The sequence below is a fragment of the Hippopotamus amphibius genome, chromosome 11, assembly GCF_030028045.1.
Source record: "Hippopotamus amphibius kiboko isolate mHipAmp2 chromosome 11, mHipAmp2.hap2, whole genome shotgun sequence".
Lineage (NCBI taxonomy): Eukaryota > Metazoa > Chordata > Mammalia > Artiodactyla > Hippopotamidae > Hippopotamus > Hippopotamus amphibius.
In genome coordinates, this window is record NC_080196.1 from 27,532,245 (window position 1) to 27,556,425 (window position 24,181).

Here is a 24,181-nt window from a genome sequence, read left to right on the forward strand (position 1 = left end):
ATCAGGAGAAATTAGACCCTAAAACTGACTTATAAATGTGATGCTGATAGAAATGTGAGAAACAATTAAGTCTAGTCAAAGTGACCAGGGGGAATTCTTGGGGCCATATTGCTGGAATGAAGAAGAATTTCTGGAAATACGTATTATCTCTTAAGGAAAGAGTGATAAACTATAGGTAGGTAAGGCAAAGTAAATGACAAAAACCAGACTGGAGTAATTAAATGTGAACAGATGGATGCATTTGAACAAACAGAATTCCTTTGGTTTACAGTTAAAAAAGAAAACCCCCAAACCCAAAACCCTAATGTAAAAGTGGTTTAATTGAGAGCACCAAACTAGGATAGAAGAAATCTAAGTTTTTAAGGAAATCTTAGCATTTTCCTAAACCAGGGCTCACTGTTACTGCAGATTGCTTCTATATGCCCAGGAGAATTTTTCTGACCACTAAACTTAAGTGAAGTCCTTTTGGCAAATATCTTATTGATAATGGGAATGACTGTATCAGACCTGATAACTTTCGATCAATTGCTTATCTCCTTCAATTAATAAGTTTACAAGAAATCTCCTGACACTCATGTGGTTTTCTGGGTATACTTCCCTGGGGTGAAACATCACTAAGTAGCCAGTTAAAGTGTTCTAGTCCATTTAACACTCATTTATTCATTCAACAAACATTTGTTGAATACCCACTATGTGAAAGGCACACTGTGAATTATTAAATGGAAATTCTGATTTATCAGTGAGTCTTTCTTGGAATTTGGTCTTGTGATTCATTTTCCAGAACCTTAATGTCTCTGTGAAAGTGGAAGGGTTGCACTTTCAGAACCTGAAACACTTGGAATCATTTTCTGGACTGTGGGGAATCTCACCTGATATACTGACCTTGGTACCCACCGCGGCTCATTCATTTGCCACTATGGTATTTCAACTTATGCCTTCTTATCACATTTGTTTCACATTTATTTCTCAGAAGCCTATCTTCATGTAGTAAATATATTAGTTGGGCCAAATCGTGTTGATCTCCTGGGACCCTGGGACTCAGGATAAGAGAAAGCCATAACGATTGAGGAGAGATGGCTAGAAAGTACAAAGAAGAAAATTAAGCTTTCCCAAGCTTGTCTAAAATTAAGATTTACAAATAAATTTCATAAATGGAGGAGGAACTTGAGGATGTGAACTCCCCATAATTGGAAGAAGGAACAGGATAAAATGTGGAGGGATTTCCCGCAGTGGATTGGATGTTAGAACAGATGACCTCCATATCCACTCTGATTCTAAGAATATGAGTCCAGGATTTCCTTTAGTTCCAGTTTAAATCTTGATATACATGTGAAAAAAGCCCTCTGTATTCCAGCCCAAAGAGAGGAAGAAGGCCCCCGCCCCGAAATTTCTAAATGTTCAGTGAATGATGTGCAGCGACATCTGGGAAAGAGTACATAGTCCTTTTATTCCAAATGCCCTGAGTATTCTTTATTCCTTTCATTTTATTTATTAATGGATGAAACAAACACATTTAATCTTACAAGAAATATGTATCAAGTACTACATTGCTAGGGCTAAAGCTCTGTACCGTGAAAGGTTTTGAGTGTGTCTTTTAATGACCAAATATCCTGGATAAACCTCTAGACAGTAAAATAACTAGACAGAATGGCATGCCAGGCACTCTAAGGTTCTCTTTCTTTCTTTCTTTCTTTCTTTCTTTCTTTCTTTCTTTCTTTCTTTCTTTCTTTCTTTCTTTCTTTCTTTCTTTCATCTTTATTGGAGTATAATTGCTTTATAGTATTGTGTCAGTTTCTGCTGTACAACAAAGTGAATCAGCCACATGTATACATATATCCCCATATCCCCTCCCTCTTGAGCTCCCTCCCAACCTCCCTATCCCACCCCTTTAGGTCTTCACAAAGCATCAAGCTGATCTCCCTGTGCTCTGTAGTAGCTTCCCACTGGCCATCTATTTTACATTTGGTAGTGTGTATATGTCAATGCTATACTCTCACTATGTCCCGGCTTCCCCTCCCCCTGGTGTCCTCAAGTCCATTCTCTACATCTGCATGTCTAATCCTAGAGGGCTGAGGTTCTTTCTTCAACAAGCTATAGGTAGACTTGTTGGGCTTGGTGATGGTTACTGTGTGCTTCACATAAATTATCACTTTAGGTTTCACAGTTGCTAGAGGAGATACATACTGTTGCTGTCTCCATTTAAAAAAAAAGAAAATTAAAGCTTAAAGAGGGTCAGTGATTCCCCCAACTTCATACACCTAGTGCATCCAGATACAGATTTCTGATTTACACCCATTTGATGTTGGTGCCCAAGCATTTAACGCTAAACCAGTCTCCTCTCTATAATATGCCACTAGGTTGTAAATTGGCTTTTGATTTGCTCATGCTACCCCTCACTTTGAAAACCCAACATCCTCCTTCATCTCATTTCCCTTTACTTTGAGAATTTAATTATCTGCCTGCAGCAATATGCCACAGTTAAAGACTCTCATGAAAACTAAACCAAAGGGGGAAGGACAGCCATACTGTGTATTGATTGTTTAAAAAATTTTTGCTTTATTTTTTTCTGTCCACTTTGACTTTCTTTTAGGGTCTAAGCAGGTGGCAGAATCTATCTTCTAGTGAAGACTTAAAAATCACTTTCCAGAATGGGCTGTATAAAATAAGTTGTAGAAATTAAAAACTTTCTAGTTCTACCCATGATGCTCACATGCTACTTTTGCCATACTCTGTCTCAATTTCCTCACTTGGTAAAATGTGGTTCTTCTAGAAATGCTTTCTGTAAATTGGGAAGCTGGAATTGCTTTTAGGAGAGCTCCTTCATGCAGTCTTTGTTCATATAACAAACATGATTTGAGTGCCCAGTGTGTGCAGAGCCTGGTTCCAGGGGGCAGAGTATCAAAAAAAAAAAAAAAGAGAGAGAAAATGTCTTTAACTTCAGGATGTCACAGTCCTTGTTAACAAGCGAAAATGCAAACCCACCAGCACTGAGATGCTGTGGCAGGAGAGAGTCCTGGGCATTGTGTTAGCCCCCAGGAGAGGACCCAGGGTCCTCTTCATTCTGGGGAAGCTACTGAGGCCGTTCCTGCTGGGAAGTTGGAAGTGGGCACTGAGGGTCCAGGCACATCAGCTTCTGGGCCTCAACCACTGCTCTCCAGTGGGATAACTAGTAACTATATAATATGCATTCTGCTGCTGATAAACCTGGGCTATGGCAATATTCTGACCATGGACATTTCCTTGTTAAAGTAATAGTATATAGTCCTGGTCTATATGAACTCATTAAGATGGCGTTGATTAGTGGCCTAAGATCTGAGTGGTACAGGCCAGTGTGATGCACAAATGGTCCAATGACACCTTCCCGCTGGGCTTTTTGACCCACGCCACTGCTAAAACCTCCATAGGCACTGTGGAGACATACCAATACACAGAGAAGATAGGAGATGAATTACAGCTGATGACAGAGGGGTGCCTTAGATCCAGGATGGACAAAAAACTTACCATCCACTTTTTTTTTTTCTTTTTAAATCACCCTAGAGCCAATGCTCCGAAAGTTTCTTATGATTTAACCATAACGGACAGCAGAAATAAGACAACCATTGTCAGTTATGTGCATGACACACTGTCTAACCCTTATGGCTGGATGGCCCTGCTCTTGGATCAAGAGACCTACTCACTGCGATTTGAGAGCCCTTGGACCAACAGCTCTCTGCAGGTAACCCGAAGCATCCGCTCACTGGCAGATTCCATTCCCCAGGCGTTCTCGTCCTTCCTTCTGTGACATAATAGTTTGCAGGTATTAGCATCTTCTGGTGCTGATCAAGAAAACTGCAGCAGCATTTTGACCAGATGAATGTAACCTGAATTTGAGATATTACTGTTCTGTATTTTAAACTTGAAAATTTTAGACTCTGTTTAAACCTCACCTTAAACACAGAGTGGTTCTGCCTGAAATTTTAACTTTATCAATACAATGAAAAGCAGCTTCTAAGCATCTTATAGAATTGTGATCTTTTATTATGAGTTAAGAACCAACTCATCCCAGGGAAGTGTTTGTAGTCAAGAGAAAGTATCTTCACAAGGCATTTTTACATTGCACACTGCCACCTTGTGGTCAAACATTAACTTGCATGTGAAGGTCTTGCCTTTCCTTTGGGTTGGGTTGAAGGCGTTAGACCGTTAGGGAGAGGGAAGGTAGGAATAATCATGTGGAAAACGGGTGCATTTTCTGAAAAAATCATTCCACTAGATTCCCTCAAGCTTCTTTTCTTCCTTTTAACACATTTCTTTCTTCCTGTCTCATCACACACATTCTCCCTAAAGGTCATAAGAGCAGGTTTTAGGGAGCTGGAAGCAGGCATGCCATAGGTCTTAGGAATTCAAAGCAGAAACCATTTGAGCCCCTCACCATGGCTCTCAGGAGGGAGGTACACCTCTCTCTCCTTCCCCTGAGGTTCCCTTGAGAACATTCTGGGAAAGTGAAGGCAGGGGAATGGTGACTCTGGAGGTGGACACCTGGGTTTCTGTAGCAGATCAGTACTCTCCTGCTTTGTGATGTGGGGAAAGTTACTGAACCTTCACCTGCCTCAGTGTCCTCAACTGTAAAATGGGAGCAGAACTAGTAACAATTCCCAAGGTCTTTCAAGGATTGGATGCCTTGATATGAATAATACCTGAGCCAATGCTCAACCCTGTTAGCTGTTACTGTTAGAGATGGATGGCACACCTATCATTGCCTGCCTGTTTGAGTTATGGGGAAAACCGGACAGGAATTCTAGACATGGCTCTGTCTCTTCTCACTGTGTGACCTGAGACAAGTTCCTCCGCTTGTCTGAGCTTTGGTTTTCTCCTCTGTTAATTGAGATTGTTAAACAAGAAGAACCTTACGGCTTTCAGTCCTCACATTGTAGGATTTTGTAGCTTTAGTTATGAATTTATTATGGAGTAGCCAGTGTGGACCCTGTCCTGTTTCTAAACTACTCCATTTGAGTTCTTTGTAATTCTGTTTTTGGGAAGAGTCTTCCTTACTAAATGAGCACTTCTGTACTTTTCTCTCCCTTCAAGTACTCAGCGACATTTGACAACTTTGCTCCTGGGAATTACCTGCTGCTGGTGCACACAGATGTGTGGCCTTACCCTGACATCCTCATAAAGTGTGGGAATCAAGTGGGGCGGTCCCTTCCGTCCCTTCCATCGCCTGCTCAGGACCAAGGCTGTGACTGGTTCTTCCATAGCCAGTTGAGACAACTCACCTATCTGGGTAAGTAGAATTGGATGAGCGTGTTGAGGGCACGTAGTCAGATACCACTGTTCACTTTGGAATTCCAAACGTTGGTACTATAAAATGATGAGGAACTGAAAGGAACACCTGTGTGTTATGGTTAAATGGTTGGGCTCTGAATCAGACTCCCTGTGTTTGAATCCTAGCTTCAGCATCTACTAGCTATGGGACACCAAGCAGGTACTCTTTCTAAGCCTCAGCCTCCTCATCTGTAAAATGGGATAATAAAAGGACCTATCTAAAGCATAGGAAATTAAATCAAGGATAACATGTAAAATTCTTTAGCAGAGTGTCTAACCCAGAGCAAATGCTTAATAAACTTTGATTACTATTCATGTTTTTCATTCATGTTAAGGCTGTGTTGTATTCGTAGAAAGGTCAACTGCATATGTAAAGACAGGTTGGATGGTTGTGATCACAGATACAAGGTGCAGCAAAGAGTACAAGGCGACAGGTACAGAGAGGCAGGATGAAGGGTGTAGTCAATGTGGAAGGTGAGAAGCCTTGGAAAGAAATCTGAGGTCAAGAAGACGAGATGCATGGAGAGCTATCTGAGGACTGGGGGATGGGCTGTCTCATCTTGTGTTAGATGCAGCATCTGGATGAAGGGTCCAGGAGCCTCATTTTATATATAGAACCAGAAACCCTACTGTGATTGCAGAGTAACGGGCCAAAAGGATTTCCTTACCTTCTGTTTATTTAATTGGCTGCATTGGGTCTTCGTTGCTGCACACCTGCTTTCTCTAGCTGCAGTGAGCGGGGGCTCCTCTTTGTTGTGGTGTGTGGGCTTCTCAGTGCAGTGGCCCCTTGCAGAGCACGGGCTCTAGGCGCAAGGGCTTCAGTAGTTGTGGCACATGGGCTCAATAGTTGTGGCTCATGGGCTCCAGAGCACAGGCTCAGTGGTTGTGGCACACGTGCTTAGTTGCTCCACGGCATGTGGGATCTTCCTGGACCAGGGTTCGAACCCATGTTCCCTGCATTGGCAGGCGGATTCTTAACCACTGTGCCACCAGAGAAGTCCCTTCCTTACCTTCTTATTGTGCATATTTCACAGGGGCCCAATGTGTGGGTCAGGGCCATAGATTTCTTTTGACTTCCTGGAGTTCATCTCATTTGTTTTCCATGTTATTTCAGCATTGGTCACTTTGAGCTCATGGTGTCCACTTATACCAACCTTAGCTCAGTGTGGTCTGTTAGAAGGAGAATCTGACAAAATGAGTCTCTAGAAGGACAATTTTGTTATAAATTGGTCTTAATAGATCCTGGTTGAATCTAGGACCATGTCAAGCATGGCAAGTCCTAGCCTCTGCCACAAGCCAAACTTGGCCCTAAAGGTTCAGAGAGCTGGCAGGCATCCTGAGTTCCTTGTCCCTGTCACCTGTGCCTAGCCATATGTCAGCTGGGTCTGATTATACTTGAGCTCTGGGACTGTTACATTTTAATAGCACGAGAGGGGAGAGGATGGTGCTTCCTAGGTTTTTAAAAAGTCTTTGCCAAATGGATTGCTGTATATTTTATTTGCACTGAATTGTACCATTCAAATTTTGTTTCTGATTTGATCCATCCATAAATGTAAGCTAAAACTGTAAAAACTCAGGATGGACAGAGATCCCTGAGACTGTTTTACCACTAGAGTCAAGTACAGCTATTAAGTAAAAACAAATAGTTGCCATTAACTTTAACTATGGCTATTCATTTGATGTATATTCTGAAACAAAATTTTAATTCCAAATTGGTCTTGTTTTATTACTTGGCATGCTTCTGAGGAGACTGTCTTGTCCATTGATCAGATTTTGTTCATGAACCATGAACTAATTTGAATAGTCACATAAACCAAACATGATAAAGGAACATTTGTGGCATAGAGGAAAAAAATCAAGCCATGCAACTAAAGATTTTCTTCCCCACGTTATTTATTGAATTAATAGAAACATTATAGTATATTTACACATATGGTATAAATGCACATCTATATATGTATAAATATATATTTTATGTAGATGTACATCTATATTATATATGTACATGCATAGGATGTAGGTGAATATTTCAGTATAAACCATTTTTATTAGGCAGATGGCTTTTATTAATTAAAAAGTCTTTGTATCAGAAAAGCTTGGTATCTCTGCTTTTGAATAATGTGAGTTGGGCAAGGAACAGGAAGTCACAGAGGGTTGATGGAATGTTTAATAAAGTTGGATACCCTGTCTCCTTGGAGAGGATTCCTAGTCCTCCAGGTAGCGGCTTTCATGGTCTGCGTGAATGGAGTAGACAGGTGGCGAGAGCCAGTCCTGTTCCCATTCCTGGGCTGGCACAGTGAGGATTGAGGGTTCAGGAGGAACTGAGACTCACACCGGTCCTCCGTGCTGGTGTCCCGTGCAGCTATATTGCGTTGTGTAGATTGGGTAGGACTTGGGTATCCTCTGTGTAAATTTATACCACCACTAGGAAGTCGGTGATGAGGCTACCATGTTTTCCATAGACCAATGCCCCAACGGCAGTGAGGTAGCTGCTGCTGACGGCTCAAAAAGACTCCAAGCAATAGAGTTCCAGTTCCATATAGATTAGTTTGTTACTTGCACTTAATTGTTTTTTGGATGGTGTGGCTTTACAGGTCTCTGTGATTGGGATAATTTATATAAAATTCGTTTAATCCAAGAAGACCTCAGAGTCTATGTGGACATAGTCCTGGAATCCAAAACAAAAGAAAACAAAAAAAAAAATGGGGAGAGTTGTGTATACAGAAGTTTCATTTTATTGTAGGGAAACTGCTTGACCTCCTCCAGGTCCACCGAGTTTCCTGTCAGGCTTTAGGGGGTGGGCGTCCGGGGGGACACTGCTCCTTTCCCTGCTGGCTTTCGATTCAGAGTCCTGCCCCACTGACAGTTGGCTGGCTTTCACTCATTCCTTGACCACTTCTAAGTGGACTGTCTTTTGCCTTGTTTGTTTGCAACCCTACCACATCCCCCTGGAGAGGAAGTTTTAAAGAAATCACAATTATCTTCATTTCCTCCATTTGGCTCCTTGGTGTGTGAGTTAAGATGCCTGACTCATCTTTGACCCAGCGGAGAATGGCAGAGACCAGAACCCAGGCATTCTGGCTCCTGGCTGTGAATCTCTCCACTAGAGTGTGCTGCCCACTCAGTAATCATGGACCACTGACCAGCAAGGGTGTGTGTGTGTGGAGGGGGTAGGGGGCAGGCAGTGTTGCAGGAGAAAATTTTTCACTGATCCCCAGTGACAAAGAAAAAAATTCCGCACATATAATATTTTTTGACCCTTGCCTTTCTCTTCATTACCAATGCAAGTTTTGCCTTTGTTCGGCAAATGTCTTTACGGGATGCAGCTTCTTTGGAAAGCCCATGGCCAGGGTTTAGAGCTTCGGGTTTTAATCAGTGCCTGGCTGGCTATTTTACCTGCGGCATGGAAGTATAAGTGCTCCATGCCTCCGTGGCTGCATCTGTATAACGCAGTTAAGAATACTTACTTATCTCTTGGAATTGTGGTACAAAACACCCAAACATCTTCAAGGGTGATTAGCATGCCACGTTGTTTTACTATATATTTTCTCAGTAGATTATTTCTCTAGAATGTTTCTTTTTTTCCCAGAAGATGAACAATCTCAGGTGCCTTGAACTCACTATACCTGTCATAACTTGTCTGAAAGAGTCTCATTCTATTTTCTTTGACTAGATTTTGTAAGATAATAGATTCATGATAACATGACATATATGATATATGGGTCCCCTGAATGAAACTTAATACCACTTAAGCAACTGTTACCCACAGAGTAAGATAAGCTTGCTCATTTAAAAATCTCTCTTAAGGAGATTGGTTCAGGTTGCCTTCTAAAGAGCCTGAGACTTCTGCCCAAGGAGTCACTTACAAAATAGACCACAAGTGAAGTCCTTGTGTGCTATAGTTTGTGTTAGGATCCCAGAGGGGCAATATTTGCTGTGATAAACTATTATGAATGACAGTCTCGAACTGCAACTTCTACGCCATGCTGGCGCACGGGTCTGACTGTAAAACAAGAGTTCCTTATATTTTCAGAGTCGGAGTTGAATCCAGAGAGCCCATTTTTCAGTTTCTGTGATTGGATTCCCTCGTACTCCTGTCTCTGCTTTACGCAGCCAGTTTCCCACTGCCTTTGTCCCTGCTGGTTTTTTTTTTTTCCAGGGATGTTTCAGTTCATGGTGAACTATTTTTATTTTTTAGTTACATTAACGCTATGAAATAATTAGTCAGCTAATTAATCTGGTTTACAAGCTTTGTAGAATTCTTCAGCTGTCAGTCAGGCCCAGGCCTGAGGCCTACATCTAGTCTCAGCTCTCTTGCCCATGTGATTCCCGTTGCCATGGCTACTGGCTACATCTGCTGACACCCCACTCTCTATTTATTGCTTAATTAAGAATTTCACGCTCAGCCCTTATCTGCCTCTAAGAACAAGCGCACACTGTTAAGAAATTCCGAATTTAGGCCCAGGCACAAGGAAAGCCTTTCTTGCGGGCTTGGCTGGATGGAGCCTCTCTAACGATCTTCTCGGCATCCCAGCCACCACCCTTCAATCAAAAATCATTAAATGGGGCAGAGATAATGAGCATGTAGCGTATCAAAAGCAGGATGTTTGCTTGGTCCAAAGAAGGAAAAGCTGCTAGGCCCCATGCTCTGCTCCACTTCAAAGGGAGATGAGACCCCTCGTCACTGAGGCCTGATAAAGCCTCATTTGTTCTGGGCTTGACTTATGCAAAAGGTCTGGTATGTGAGAGTCCCATCTCACAGACGTGGGATCCCCCCACTCTTGCCTCCACCTCCACCGGCCCCCTCCCTGGCCTTCCGCACGCTCGTGTGTCAGCACTTAGGCAGCTGGGTCCCCCAAAGCATCAGGCGGAGCGTGTAATCACTGACTCCACGCTGACAATGGCCACTTGTAGGGGGGTGGCCAGGAGGAGGTCTTCATCACAATAGGGACACAATTATTGCAGCTGCTAGGGAGGGCTATGCTTCTTCCTGTAGAAATATAATAGGACTTGCCCAACACAGGAGGACAAGTTTGGGGGAGGTGGTGGGGGTGGAGAGGGGTGGAGAAAACAATCTTGAGTTGATTATTCATATTCTGACACTTGGAAGCCTGATGCGGAACCAGTGGGGTCCCAGCAGCTGTTCCTGCACAGTTCTCTTCTAATAATTGTACATTCTGTCCAGGGTCAACTTACTTTTGACCCTGTCCTTTTATATTGGGAAGAGGCTCTTTAGGGCACACTGTTGGGTTGTGGCAGGGTGCATTAAACACTCATAGCCCATTCCCCTTGCTTTATCCCCCACCCAACCAGCAGCCGGTGATAAATTCATGTCAGATGCTGAGCCATTCACACTTGCCCTCCCGAGTTCACATAGCCCCCTCCCGCGCAGCAGAGATGCGGCCGGGCTGGGATATTGTGTGAGGCGGCAGCTGAGAAAGTCCGCCCGCTAGGCTCAGAGGCTCCTGTGTACCAACTTCTTCTGATCAGACTGAAAAAAAGACAAGTCTAGCCAGGCTGGCCAATGCTTGCTTCCAAATGTCCCCCTCACCAGGATAACGACAGGCTGTTTGGCAAGAAGCCGGAGCTGTTGTCCACGAGGGCAAGAGGGCTGTGGATAGAAAGACATATGGACTTTATTGTCTGTTCCCGTTGCCCCGAAGAACTCAAGTCACATCACACGGAAGGCTCAGAAATGATGCTGTTACCTTGGGAGATCCTGAAAATAAGGAATATTTTCCTAAGTTTGTGGTGAGGCGCGTGGCTACTGTCCAGGCTTCTCTTCTCTCAAAGCGCTAAGGCCGTGGGATGGAGCAGGCTGCAGCTAGACCCTTCTTTTCTTCAGCTGGTCCAGCAGCAACTAGACCTCAAGTTTCCTTGAGAAGGACTCTTGTTAGGATCTAGGAGAGAGGACTCGGCTGTCTCCCCAGAGCTCTTTGGGAGGATTTTATGAGCAGAGCAGAATCATAATCCTTCGAAATTCTGCAGCCATTCCCATATTGAGGCCCTCTAAGGCAATCTATAGCATTCTAGTTAATAAATTAATTTACATTCTTATAGAAAACTCATCCCCCTAAGGTCCCCAAGGATTTGTATCAGTAAATGCAGAGAGTCGACTTCAGGGAAATGCATGACAAACCTTTACGGCAAAAATATAGAAGATGGAACAGGAGCTGCGGATGTGAAAAGGGATTTTTACCTCTCGATTACAAGCAACTTCTCCAAAAGGAGAAGGAACGAAGAAATGGAGAAAAGGAAAGAAAGATGGAAGGAAGGAAAACTCAGGGGTCAGAATCAGACACTTTTTCAAGGAATCACTCAAGATAAAGGAGCTAATTCTCAGCGATGCTGGTGGCTGGCCTCAGTTCACACAGGTCATGGGTGGTATAGCCAGTACCCCAACTTGGCTTTTCTGACTCTGTCTCAGTGCTTTTTCTTGTGTACTAGTGTCATGTTTTGTTTTGTTTTAATCCAAGCTTATGTACCTGCCCTTGTGAACCAATTCTTCTTCCTTCTATTTGTAGGAAAAACCTGTACTTAACTCCTTTGTGCTCCTTAAACTTTGCATATTTGAGTACCACCTTCACACTCTCACATCCTTACGCCTCCTGTACTATTACTTACTTGATATCTTTCTTAAATCAATTCCCATGTTGCCTCGTTTTTAAAACCTATCTCTTTTAAAACAATAATATCCATAAAATCATGAGTTTAATGACCTACTTGCTTCCTCTAAAATACATTTACATTCATAACCATTAAAATAAAACTTTTATACTATTAAAATTATCACAGTACATTTTATATTTCAGGAGCATACTTTGGTCTTCAAGTTTTCGGTATAATTGATAAGTAGGAATTGTGAATATAAGGCTCTCTCTTTTTTTAATTTTTTTTTTATTTTTTATTTTTTTATTTTTTTGGGGGTACACCAGGTTCAATCATCTGTTTTTGTATACATATCCCCGTATTCCCTCCCTTCCTTGACTCCCCGCCCTCGAGTCCCCCCCACCCTCCCCACCCCAGTCCTCTAAGGCATCTTCCATCCTCGAGTTGGGCTCCCTTTGTTATATGACAACTTCCCACTGACTATTTTACAGTTGGTAGTATATATATGTCTGTGCTACTCTCTCGCTTTGTCTCAGTTTCCCCTTCACCCCCCGCCCCCTCCCATACCTCGAGTTCTCCAGTCCATTCTCTGTATCTGCGTCCTTGTTCTTGTCACTGAGTTCATCAGTACCATTTTTAGATTCCGTATATGTGAGTTAGCATACAATATTTGTCTTTCTCTTTCTGACTTTCTTCACTCTGTATGACAGACTGTAGTTCTATCCGCCTCATTACATGTAGCTCCATCTCATCCCTTTTTATAGCTGAGTAATGTTCCATTGTATATATATGCCACATCTTCTTTATCCATTCATCTGTTGATGGGCATTTCGGTTGCTTCTATGTCCTGGCTATTGTAAATAGTGCTGCAATAAACATTATGGTACAAGTTTCTTTTGGGATTATGGTTTTCTTTGGGTATATGCCCAGTAGTGGGATTACTGGATCATATGGTAGTTCTATTTGTAGTTTTTTAAGGAACCTCCAAATTGTTTTCCATAGTGGCTGTACCAACTTACATTCCCACCAACAGTGCAAGAGAGTTCCCTTTTCTCCACACCCTCTCCAACATTTGTTGTTTCCAGATTTTGTGATGATGGCCATTCTGATCAGTGTGAGGTGATACCTCATTGTGGCTTTGACTTGCATTTCTCTGATGATTAGTGATGTTAGGCATCTTTTCATGTGTGTGTTGGCCATCTGTATGTCTTCTTTGGAGAAATGTCTATTTAGGTCTTCTGCCCATTTGTGGATTGGGTTATTTGCTTTTTTGGTATTAAGCTTCATAAGCTGTTTGTATATTTTGGAGGTTAATCCTTTGTCCATTGTTTCATAGGCAATTATTTTTTCCCATTCTGAGGGCTGCCTTTTAGTCTTGTTTATGGTTTCTTTTGCTGTGCAAAAGCTTTTAAGTTTCATGAGGTCCCATTTGTTTATTCTTGATTTTATTTCCATGATTCTAGGAGGTGGGTCAAAAAGGATGTTGCTCTGATGTATGTCATAGAGTGTTCTGCCTGTATTTTCCTCTAGGAGTTTTATAGTGTCTGGCCTTACATGTAGGTCTTTAATCCATTTGGAGTTTATTTTTGTGTATGGTGTTAGGAAGTGTTCTAATTTCATTCTTTCACATGTTGCTGTCCAGTTTTCCCAGCACCACTTATTGAAGAGGCTGTCTTTTTTCCATTGTATACTCATGCCTCCTTTGTCAAAGATAAGGTGCCCATATGTGTTTGGGCTTACTTCTGAGTTCTCTATTCTATTCCATTGATCTTCCTTTCTATTTTTGTGCCAGTACCATACTGTCTTGATCACTATGGCCTTGTAGTATAGTTTAAAGTCAGGAAGCCTGATTCCACCAACTCCATTTTTCCTTCTCAAGATTGCTTTTGCTATTCGGGGTCTTTTGCATTTCCATACAAATTGTAAGATTTCTTGCTCTAGTTCTGTGAAAAATGCCATTGGTAATTTGATCGGGATTGCATTGAATCTGTAAATTGCTTTGGGTAGTACAGTCATTTTCACGATGTTGATTCTTCCAATCCAGGAACATGGTATGTCTCTCCATCTGTTTGTGTCGTCTTTGATTTCTTTCATCAATGTCTTAAAGTTTTCTGTATACAGATCTTTTGCCTCCTTAGGCAGGTTTATTCCTAGGTATTTTATTCTTTTGGTTGCAATGGTGAATGGGAGAGTTTCCTTAATTTCTCTTTCTGCTCTTCCATTGTTAGTGTATAGGAATGCAAGAGATTTCTGTGCATTAATTTTGTATCCTGCTACTTTACTAAACTCATCAATTAGTGCTAGCAGTTTTCTGGTAGAGTCTTTAGGGTTTTCTATATATAATATCATGTCATCTGCAAAGAGTGACAATTTTACTTCTTCTTTTCCAATTTGGATTCCTTTGATTTCTTTTTCTTCTCTGATTGCTGTGGCTAAAACTTCCAAAACTATGTTGAATAATAGTGGTGAGAGTGGACACCCTTGTCTTGTTCCTGCTCTTAGAGGGAATTCTTCCAGTTTTTCCCCATTGAGAACAATGTTGGCTTTTGGTTTTTCATATATGGCTTTGATTATGTTGAGGTAAATTCCTTCTATGCCCATTTTCTGGAGAGCTTTTATCATAAGTGGATGTTGAACTTTGTCAAAAGCTTTTTCTGCATCTATTGAAATGATCATATGGTTTTTATCCTTCAAGTTGTTGATATGATGTATCACGTTGATTGATTTGCGTATATTGAAGAATCCTTGCATCCCAGGGATAAACCCCACTTGATCATGGTGTATGATTTTTTTAATGTGCTGTTGGAGTCTGTTAGCTAGTATTTTGTTGAGGATTTTTGCATCTATATTCATCAGTGATATTGGTCTGTAGTTTTCTTTTTTTGTGACATCTTTGCCTGGTTTTGGTATCAGGGTGATGGTGGCCTCGTAGAATGAGTTTGGGAGTGTTCCGCCTTCTGCAATATTTTGGAAGAGTTTGAGAAGGATAGGTGTTAACTCTTCTCGAAATGTTTGATAGAATTTGCCCGTGAACCCATCTGGTCCTGGGCTTTTGTGTGTTGGGAGATTTTTAATCACTGCCTCAATTTCCGTATTTGTGATTGGTCTGTTCATGGTTTCTATTTCTTCCTGGTTCAGTCTTGGAAGATTGTATTTTTCTAAGAATGTATCCATTTCTTCCAGGTTATCCAATTGATTGGCATATAGTTGCTTGTAGTAGTCTCTCATGATGTTTTGTATTTCTGAGGTGTCCGTTGTTACCTCTCCTTTTTCATTTCTAATTCTGTTGATTTGCATCTTCTCCCGTTTTTTCTTGATGAGTCTGGCTAATGGTTTATCCATTTTGTTAATCTTCTCAAAGAACCAGCTTTTAGTTTTATTTATTTTTCTTATGGTTTCTTTCCTTTCTTTTTCATTTATTTCTGCTCTGATCTTTATGATTTCTTTCCTTCTGCTCACTTTGGGGTTTCTTTGTTCTTCTTTCTCTAGTTGTTTTAGGTGTAAGGTTAGGTGGTTTATTCAATAATTTTCTTGTTTCTTAAGGTAGGACTGTATTGCTATAAACTTCCCTCTTAGAACTGCTTTTGCTGCGTCCCATAGGTTTTGGGTTGTTGTGTTTTCGTTGTCATTTGTTTCTAGATATTTTTTGATTTCCTCTTTGATTTCTGTAGTGATTCCTTGGTTGTTTAGGAGTGAATTGTTTAGCCTCCATGTGTTTGTATTTTTTGCAGTTTTTTTCCTGTAATTGATATCTAGTCTCATGGCGTTGTGGTCTGAGAAGATGCTTGACATGATTTCACTTTTCTTGAATTTGCTGAGGTTTGATTTGTGACCCAAGATGTGATCTATCCTGGAAAATGTTCCATGTGCACTTGAGAAGAAAGTGGTCTGTCGTTTTTGGATGGAATGTCCTATAAATATCAATTAAGTTGAGATGGTCTAATGTGTCATTTAAAGCTTGTGTGTCTATTGATTTTCTGTTTGGATGATCTGTCCATTGATGTAAGTGGGGTGTTCAAGTCTCCCACTATTATTGTGTTCCTGTCGATGTCCCCTTTTATAGCTGTTAGCATTTGCCTTATGTATTGAGGTGCTCCTATATTGGGGGCATAGATATTTACCATTGTGACATGTTCTTCTTGAATGGATCCCTTGATCATTATGTAGTGTCCTTCCTTGTCTCTTTTAATAGTCTTTACTTTCAAGTCTAATTTGTCTGATATGAGTATTGCTACTCCAGCTTTCTTTTGACTTCCATTTGCATGGAATATCTTTTTCCATCCCTTTCCTTTCAGTCTATATGTATCCCTTGGTCTGAAGTGGGTTTCTTGTAGGCAGCATATAGAAGGGTCTTGTTTTTGGATCCATTCAGCCAGTCTGTGTCTTTTGGTTGGAGCATTTAATCCGTTTACATTTAAAGTGATTATTGACATGTGTGTTCCAATTCCCATTTTCTTAATTGTTTTGGGTTTGTATTTGTAGGTGTTTTCCTTTTCTTGTGTTTCCTACTTAGAGAAGTTCCTTTAGCACTTGCTGTAAGGCTGGTTTGGTGGTGCTGAATTCTCTTAACTTTTGCTTGTCTGGAAAGCTTTTGATTTCTCCCTCAAATCTGAATGAGATTCTTGCTGGGTAGAATATTCTTGGCTGTAGGTTTCTCTCTTTGAGGACTTTCAGTATATCCTGCCATTCCCTTCTGGCCTGCAGAGTTTCTGTAGAGAGGTCGGCTGTTATCCTGATGGGTTTTCCCTTATATGTTGTTTGTTGCTTTTCTCTTGCTGCTTTTAATATTTTTTCTTTGTGTTTAATTGTCATTAGTTTGATTAATATGTGTCTTGGTGTATTTCTCCTTGGGTTTATTCTGTATGGGACTCTCTGTGCTTCTTGGACTTGGTTCATTATTTCCTTTCCCATGTTGGGGAAGTTTTCCACTATAACCTCTTCAAATATTTTCTCAGACCCTTTCTTGTTTTCTTCTTCTTCTGGGATGCCTATAATTCGAATGTTGGTACGTTTAAGGTTATCACTGAGGTCTCTGAGACTGTCTTCTATTCTTTTTATTCTTTTTTCTTTTTCCTGCTCTGTGGCGTTTATTTCCCCCATTCTCTCTTCCAACTCACTTATTTGTTCTTCTGCCTCAGTCATTCTGCTGGTTATAGCATCTAGAGTATTTTTAATTTCAGTTATTTTGTTATCCATTGCTGTTTGTTTTTCTGAGTTCTTATGAACTGTTTCTTGTACTTTCTCTATTTTGTTATCGAGATTTTGTATCATTTTTACTATCATTACTCTAAATTCTTTTTCAGGCATTTTTCCTATTTCCTCCTCATTTATTTGGTCTTGTGGGTTTTTTTCCTGCTCCTTTGCCTGCATGGTGTTTCTTTGTTTCCTCATGGTTGTCCAAACTTTTGGGGTTGCTTGTCCTGGCGATAGAGGTGTTTATAGAAGACTGTCCAAGCCTCAGACTAATGTCCAAGTATTGGATTAAACGAATATTAAGTCTAGGAAAGACATACATGTATAAGACACACAATTATTGAATCTGTTAGGACATAAGGCTCTAGAAAGACCTGACAGAACCCCAGTGTGCTATCAGATATTCAAAGAGAAACCCAACAGAAATTGACAACTGAAACAGAACAAATCAGAGACAAAAGCAAAAGCAAACAAACAAACAAATAACACCCTACACATAGAAACATCAATCCAGGGAGATTTTGTAAGCTAGGATCAAATATAGAAAGAGCTAGAGTACCACCAGAGAGAATGGAGATTCTCAGAATGTAATTAGTCAATTGTACTAAGAACTAAGATAAAGACAAAAGCCTAATATTAAATACCAAGGCAGTGCATCATCTGGAGAATAGAGCAAGGAGTCTGAGCAGATCGATAGTATTGCTTATAAGTATGTTAAGATAAAATAAACTTAAAATGGCTGGAAGAAAGGGGAACAGAGGAGCGTAATGTGGTTGGAAATATGCAAATAAAAAGAAAGCAATAGAAATGTATAAAAGATAGGGATGAAAGGAAAGTATGAGAGATATTTTGTCTGTACTACCAAAAACTTAGTTAGATATAGAAGTATATAAAAAGGCAAAAAAAAAAAAAAAGAATAAAAAATATCATTAAATAGTTATGTTATAAAACTTGTAGATCCCTTAGGGCTAAGATTGTATTTAATAAAGAAAAAAAAACAAACAAAAACAAAAAAAAAAGGAGAGAGAGAAAAAGAAAAAAAAAAAAATCCAGAACTGATCCCAGAATGGATCAGTTCAATAGGTATTGATACTACTATTTCTGTTTCCTTAGCGTCTCAGCTGTAAGTGTCCTTCTCCTTGCCTTGGGTTTTCTTGCGTTATTCTGTGACCAGCAGAGGTTCTTTTATTGTTAGTCTGTAAGCGTCAGTGTGTGGCGAGGGAGAGGGTACAATAGTGGCTCCTTCTCCTGGGAGTGAGTGAGCAGTGGCGCACTGTTGTTTCAGTGGGGCTTGGAGGTGCCTGTTGCAGAGGGCACTGGTGGCTCAGGCATAAACAGAAAGTCTTAGAGTTGGGCCTCTCTCGGGGTGTTTTTCTTTTTGATGCTGTTGTTGTTTTTTTTTTTTTTTTTTTTCTCTTCGCAGCCTCCCTTCTGCTGGCATTGCAAGGGGTTTTAATCTAGCCCCGCCCGAGTGCCTGAGGGTGCTTGTTATCCCTGAGCGCCTTAGGTGGCCCGCAGGGCGTCTCTTCACTGCCTGTTGCAGAGGCGCCGAAAGAGAGAGAGAGGCTACGCGCACGGCTCCTCCCCCCCGCCCGTGAGCCTGCAGCCTCCAGCCGTCATCATGGCCGGGCAGCTCTCAGGGACGGGCACTCCTCTCCGCGGACCTCCTCCCTCCTGTCCTCTCGGTCTGTCACCCTACCGGCAACAATGTTTCTCACCCTGAACCAGCTGTCTGGTTCCCACGCTCCCGCTCCTGGACCCTCCAGCCGCGGATCGATGTCTCGGTCCGGGAACGCTGAGCTGCGCTGCGGACCCTCCGTATGTTTCTCACTCCCTCCCGTCTGCCACAGCTCCGCCGCTTCACCCTCTTTGAGCCGTCGTAGATGCCTCCCTACCGGCTATGTCGGGCTCCGCGCAGTCCTTTCTGGTGTCCGATGCCGTCTGCTGGTGTTCAGCTGGTTCTCTGTGGGAATTACTGCGTCCTTCCGTGCATTCCCAATGCATCTGTGGAGAGGGATGCACTCCACGTCTCTCTACTTCGCTGCCATCTTTTTTCTCCTCTCTCTTTTTTTAAATCTGGGTCCCTTTCCTCACTTGCTAAGAACACCTGCCTCTGAGTAAAAACCACATTTTTGAGAGTAGAGTATGGAAAATGTTGTAAAATTTCTTCAGTAAATGCTTTCTGAGTGTGCCTCATGGACAAACAGCTGGAATGCTTGCTCCCAGGTCCCCCCGCCCCTGGAAGTTCTGGTTCTGTAGCTCTGTGCAGGGCCCAGGAATCACACACACCCTGTGCAAGCACGGCAAACATTGCTCTGAGTCAGAATTAAAATTGTTATTGTTCTCTGAGTTAATTAAGAAGGTTTAATTGAGCTAAATCTCAGGACTGGTTAATGCAGCTGTATCTCTCAGCATCTTGATCAAGTTCTTTTACTCTTAAAAAAATTACACTCTTTTGCGAATGAATGTTACTGAAAATAATAGAAGACTCACAAGTGTTGGAAGGATTTTCACATCATATTTTTGTGAAGGTCTTGAAAAGATCCTGAGTGACAAGGTCGAGGTGACTCAGTGGCTGTCTCCAAGAGGCTGCAATCAGACAACCTGGTCCTGTGAATCAAGCTTTAGCTGCCTGGGGACCAGTTGACAAAAGAGCCTTCTCTGTAGCTGAGTGAATGAAGCTAATTTCTGTGGAGCAAGTACTGAGCAGGGAGGGAGGAACAGAGCAGGAGTGTGCAGGAGTGTGAGAAGAGGTGGAGGTTGAGCACAGGGCAAGCAGAGATGAAAATGCAAAGAGAGGACCAGCCCAAGAGCTGGCCCATGAAGATGGCGCTGGAACTGGGTCCAGGGCCAACAGAGATGGAGAGCAGGCGTGAGTCAGGGTGAGATGGGATGAAACTCACAGACACAGAAGCAGTTGCTGTTTCCTGTTCTCTCCACCTGTAGTTAGCGGCTGACTCACGGTAGATAAATGTGAGCTGAGTGAGAGGTCCTAATACGTGTACAGTCCTCAGTGGCAAAGTGAGCGTGCGGATGGAGTGAAGACGAAAACAGGCAAGGGATCTATTACTAAGATGCCAAGTGTTTTTTTCTTTTTAGGTAGACAGGTACTCTCTCCCTCCAAAATTCCAAGAGAAAATGGGACCTGCTTTGGGTAAGAATCAATTCATTTTTCTCTTCCCTAGGGCTTTCATGAGAACAAAATTTGCTAGCACAACACATCACTCTGGCAGGCACTAGAATCAGCTCTATATGAGTAACTCTCTTTTCTCTCACCAGGAGCCATTTTCTTACACATGTCTCTCTTTCTCCTAGATGTCTGTGTTTATAGCAAGCTTAGATCATATAGCACTCGTCAGAATAATTTGGCTATAATTGACCCAAAGACTTTTTTTCTTTTTTGAGGACGAACCAGATATTCTTACAATCTGGGAAGGATCAACAGCAGTGGGGCTCCATTGATAAACAAGGGAGATTAACCATTCTCGTATTACAAACACAAAATCAGGAATCATAAGCACTGAGAAAACATATGTACAACATCACAGCTTGTGTTAGGCTCTTAAACCCTTCCTGAGTCAATACCTTTATTCTCAAATGATTTTTATCCCTCTTTGTATTTATCCAAATTGGAAATGACACTGCATTTACACTGTCTTTTATAGAGTCAAAGCACTTAGCAAACTTTAGCAGATCTGGTTAAGTTGCTTACAACTCTGAATACTAGGGCTTGTCATGATGAGGTGCAGCTGTCACAAGAACAAGGGCATATTTCTTGGGTTTTGTTAACTGGGCTCCTAGAATAATGAACACGGTGTAATAACAGTATCGAGGATGACACATATATTGTTCATTTGAATCAAGTGCTGTGCTAAGTGTGTTACCTGGATTACCCCATCTTTTCTTCCCAGTCACCCTGATAGGTAATAGGATGATTCCCATTTTCAGAGGAAGCGAGTGAGGTTCAGAACTTGTCAGGTGCCCACATCTAGGACCTGGAAGACTTGGGATTCAAATCTAGGCTGTTGGATTTCACCCACACACTTCCTGCTCACTCTCTGTGGTCTCTCTCAGCCTAGACGTGGTGTTTGGGTAGAAATAGCCCTCTGAGCCAGCTCAGATGCTCAGAACAGCCTGTAGTAGGGTGCGTGTGGTGTAGGAAATCAGACTTTTCTAATTTTTCCCACTTTTAGTAACTTGGCTTGATTTCCTCTGATACCGAAACTGCTTCTCTTCTCAGGTTGAATGATATTCACATACTCTCTTTCATAAAGTGAGCAATAGCTTTTCAATGCATGTTTTAGTTTCCAATGTCTGCTTTGAGGAAGAGGTTGCTCTGGAGTTGGGAGCCATCTGTGCACTCACAGAGGCTGAAAATTCAGAACCCACCCGTATCGGAAACCACGGGTAAAGAGGGGCAGATGTGAGAGCCTGCTGTGCCAGGGAGTCCTGGTTCACCAGGAACAGGGACTGGGTAAGGGCTTTAGTGGGTGAAGGAAAGTGGGACAGCTGGTAATGGGAGTCAGGTACGTCCAGGGTTTGCCTTTTCAGTCTTCTGGGTAATCCTCACTGCTGCCTGTGATGACTACGTAATCATCGTAACTACAGTGCCTGACACGGTACTGGTGGGGGGTATCCTTTCCACCCGGGGGATTCTGGATGCATGGACTATTTCCCTCTGCTTCAAATTGCTGCCTGTGTCTTGTGGGGAAAATGATGTTTCTATTCATCCCTCCCACCAGCCATTCTTCTCCTAAGTATACATTTTACAAATTTGGGGTTGAATAAATCATTGTAAAATTGCTAGACTAGCTTTGAAAAAGACTCTTTATACATGACTTTTTAAAGTTTCTTTACCTCAGGGGCTGTGTCTTAAGGAAGACACATGGGTGTTTTGGGGGAGCATTTTCTTTGTAATGTTCTGAAGCTTATGCTTTGTGATTAGAAAGAATGATCCTTGGTCTGCTCCATTCTGTGGTAGAGGAAAGGGTTTAGGGCTCCAGGGAGAGGTACATGGAGAGCATGGGTGGGACCAAGGCCCCAAAGAGGCAGCCTTTAGCATCACTGGGTCCTTCAGTGGTGGGAGGTGCTGGCCTCCATGGCATTGAATAAGGCAGAAAGGTAATTAACCAATGAGAGACAAGGTGTTACTGAAAAGTGGAGTTCGCGCACCTGATTACTAATTAATCAGGCGTGAGAGCACCTTGTAGATGCATTCACTATTTAATTATAGCAGCCTCTCTTGGCAAAGGAGCATATGTTCCCAGCTTAATCTACTGGTTTATACTGACATCAAATTGTCATTATCAGAAAGAATCAGGCCTTTTGATTATTTCCACTAATTTATTGAACAGTTAAAATTAATGAACCCCAAGCCTTTTAAATGTGCTCAGTTGGTTTGGAAGATGGGAGGAGAAAGGGGGAGTGGAGAAAAGCCTTCATTAAAAGGACAATTTGTTTGGATAAAGGTAAAGCAAATACATTTCATGGGTGACCTGAACTCTATTGGTGAACATACATGAATTCTAAAAGCGGAGCCTTCAAACCGATGGAGGGGAAACAGGATATGAGGAGTGTCCTGATGACCAACATTGGCCTCCAAAGAACATATGGTTAAAGGATTTTTTCCCTAATTATTTATGTGCCAATTCTCTTGGAAACCTCACTGCGATTAAGTTTAACCAAATAGAAACAATCAAAATCAAATATTGGAAATCAATTGTTAGACTAACCAACAAGGACTTCAGTTTTTTATTTTGAAAATTTAATTAGGTTGGGGAGAATCTAGCATAAAGCCATCTTTCTCACACACAAATATCTTTCATATTAAGATAATCTTTGTATCACATCCAAGTTGTGATTTTTTTGTATTCAGTTTCAGGTGAAGGCCAAGTTCAAGTAATTCTCCAGATGAGGGAAGGTGTGGCCCCAACTACTTCAGGTGAGTATTAACTCATCAAATAGAATTGCCCGGTACAGCAGAATGTCCTCCAATCGTTTTATAAATTCCTCCCATCATCTTGTTTGTAGGGCAAAGTATCAGCCCTAATGCTTTTATGTCTGACAACTCCTTACTGTGTCACTCCTACAGCTAAAATATATGTCTGCATGTCAAAGAAAGATATTAAGAATGGTGCATTTCAAAACATTGGAAAGTAAGAATTACAACATGTAAATAAGCACATTTCATAAACTATGGACCATATGTGCACACAGGAGTCCAGATCTGCAGATGGGCCATTAGGCCTCCACCAAATGGAAAGAAAAATTCAGGGTATCTCAAAACTTTAATTGTTCCCAGTAATTTCAGGAAATCAGAGTAAACAAATCCTCCCCAAAAGTCAGATGGTTCTGTGAAATCTTCCTAACTCATAAAAGCTAAACTCTCAAAGACTAAATGACTCATAAGCACCTTCTAATGTATTTCATTGTTTGTTTTTGTTTATCCTGAGTCAGTTTAACTATACATTTGCAGCCGGGATAAATCTTTTCAAAGTCTGAGTTTTCCTTTGATTTCCAGTGGCATTTTTGTGTTATGTCAGAGAAGAGCCCAGGCTAATCAGAAAAGGATCTAATTCCTCCATTTAAATTAATAAATACATGAGATTAAGGTACTGGACTAAAACTATAAACTAGAAGTGCTGGCAATGACTACTCCATGCTTATTGGACTAAGGAGAATGGGATTCTTTGTTTTTATATTTGTTTCTGAGCTGCCATAGCCTTTGCTCGTTATGTCCCTTATTCTTCATCACTTCTTTCCTTTAGGTGACTAAAAATGTTCTGTTTGTTGAATGCCTCACCTGTGAGGGGTGGGAGGCTACAGCAGTGATCAAGTTGGAGTGGTCTTTGACTTCATGGGGTCTTATGGTCCCTGGGGAATGTCCATCAAATGACTAAATAATCAAGAAATACATTTCCTTTAATATACTTGTTACCAAGGAAAAATATCTTACAAGTCTCTCATCTCTGGATGTTCTATGTTCAGATTGCCTGAGAAGAGATGCGGTTGGTTGGGTCTGCCCCCTTTTCGTAGAGAACCTACCTGTTGGGGGAGTTCTTGTGCCTGTCCCCTTTGG

The 24,181-nt window shown here is 41.6% G+C and overlaps 1 protein-coding gene across 1 annotated transcript in view; it reads left to right on the forward strand.

Annotated features, from left to right (window-relative positions):
• The window catches only part of PKHD1 (PKHD1 ciliary IPT domain containing fibrocystin/polyductin), a 443,114-nt gene that overhangs the window by 210,697 nt on the left and 208,236 nt on the right, over positions 1–24,181 (forward strand). Inside the window, exons 48-50 of the mRNA XM_057700365.1 lie at positions 3,538–3,715; positions 5,065–5,260; positions 22,979–23,044. Of these exons, the coding sequence (XP_057556348.1) occupies positions 3,538–3,715; positions 5,065–5,260; positions 22,979–23,044 (440 nt within the window). The remainder of the gene's footprint in view (positions 1–3,537; positions 3,716–5,064; positions 5,261–22,978; positions 23,045–24,181) is intronic.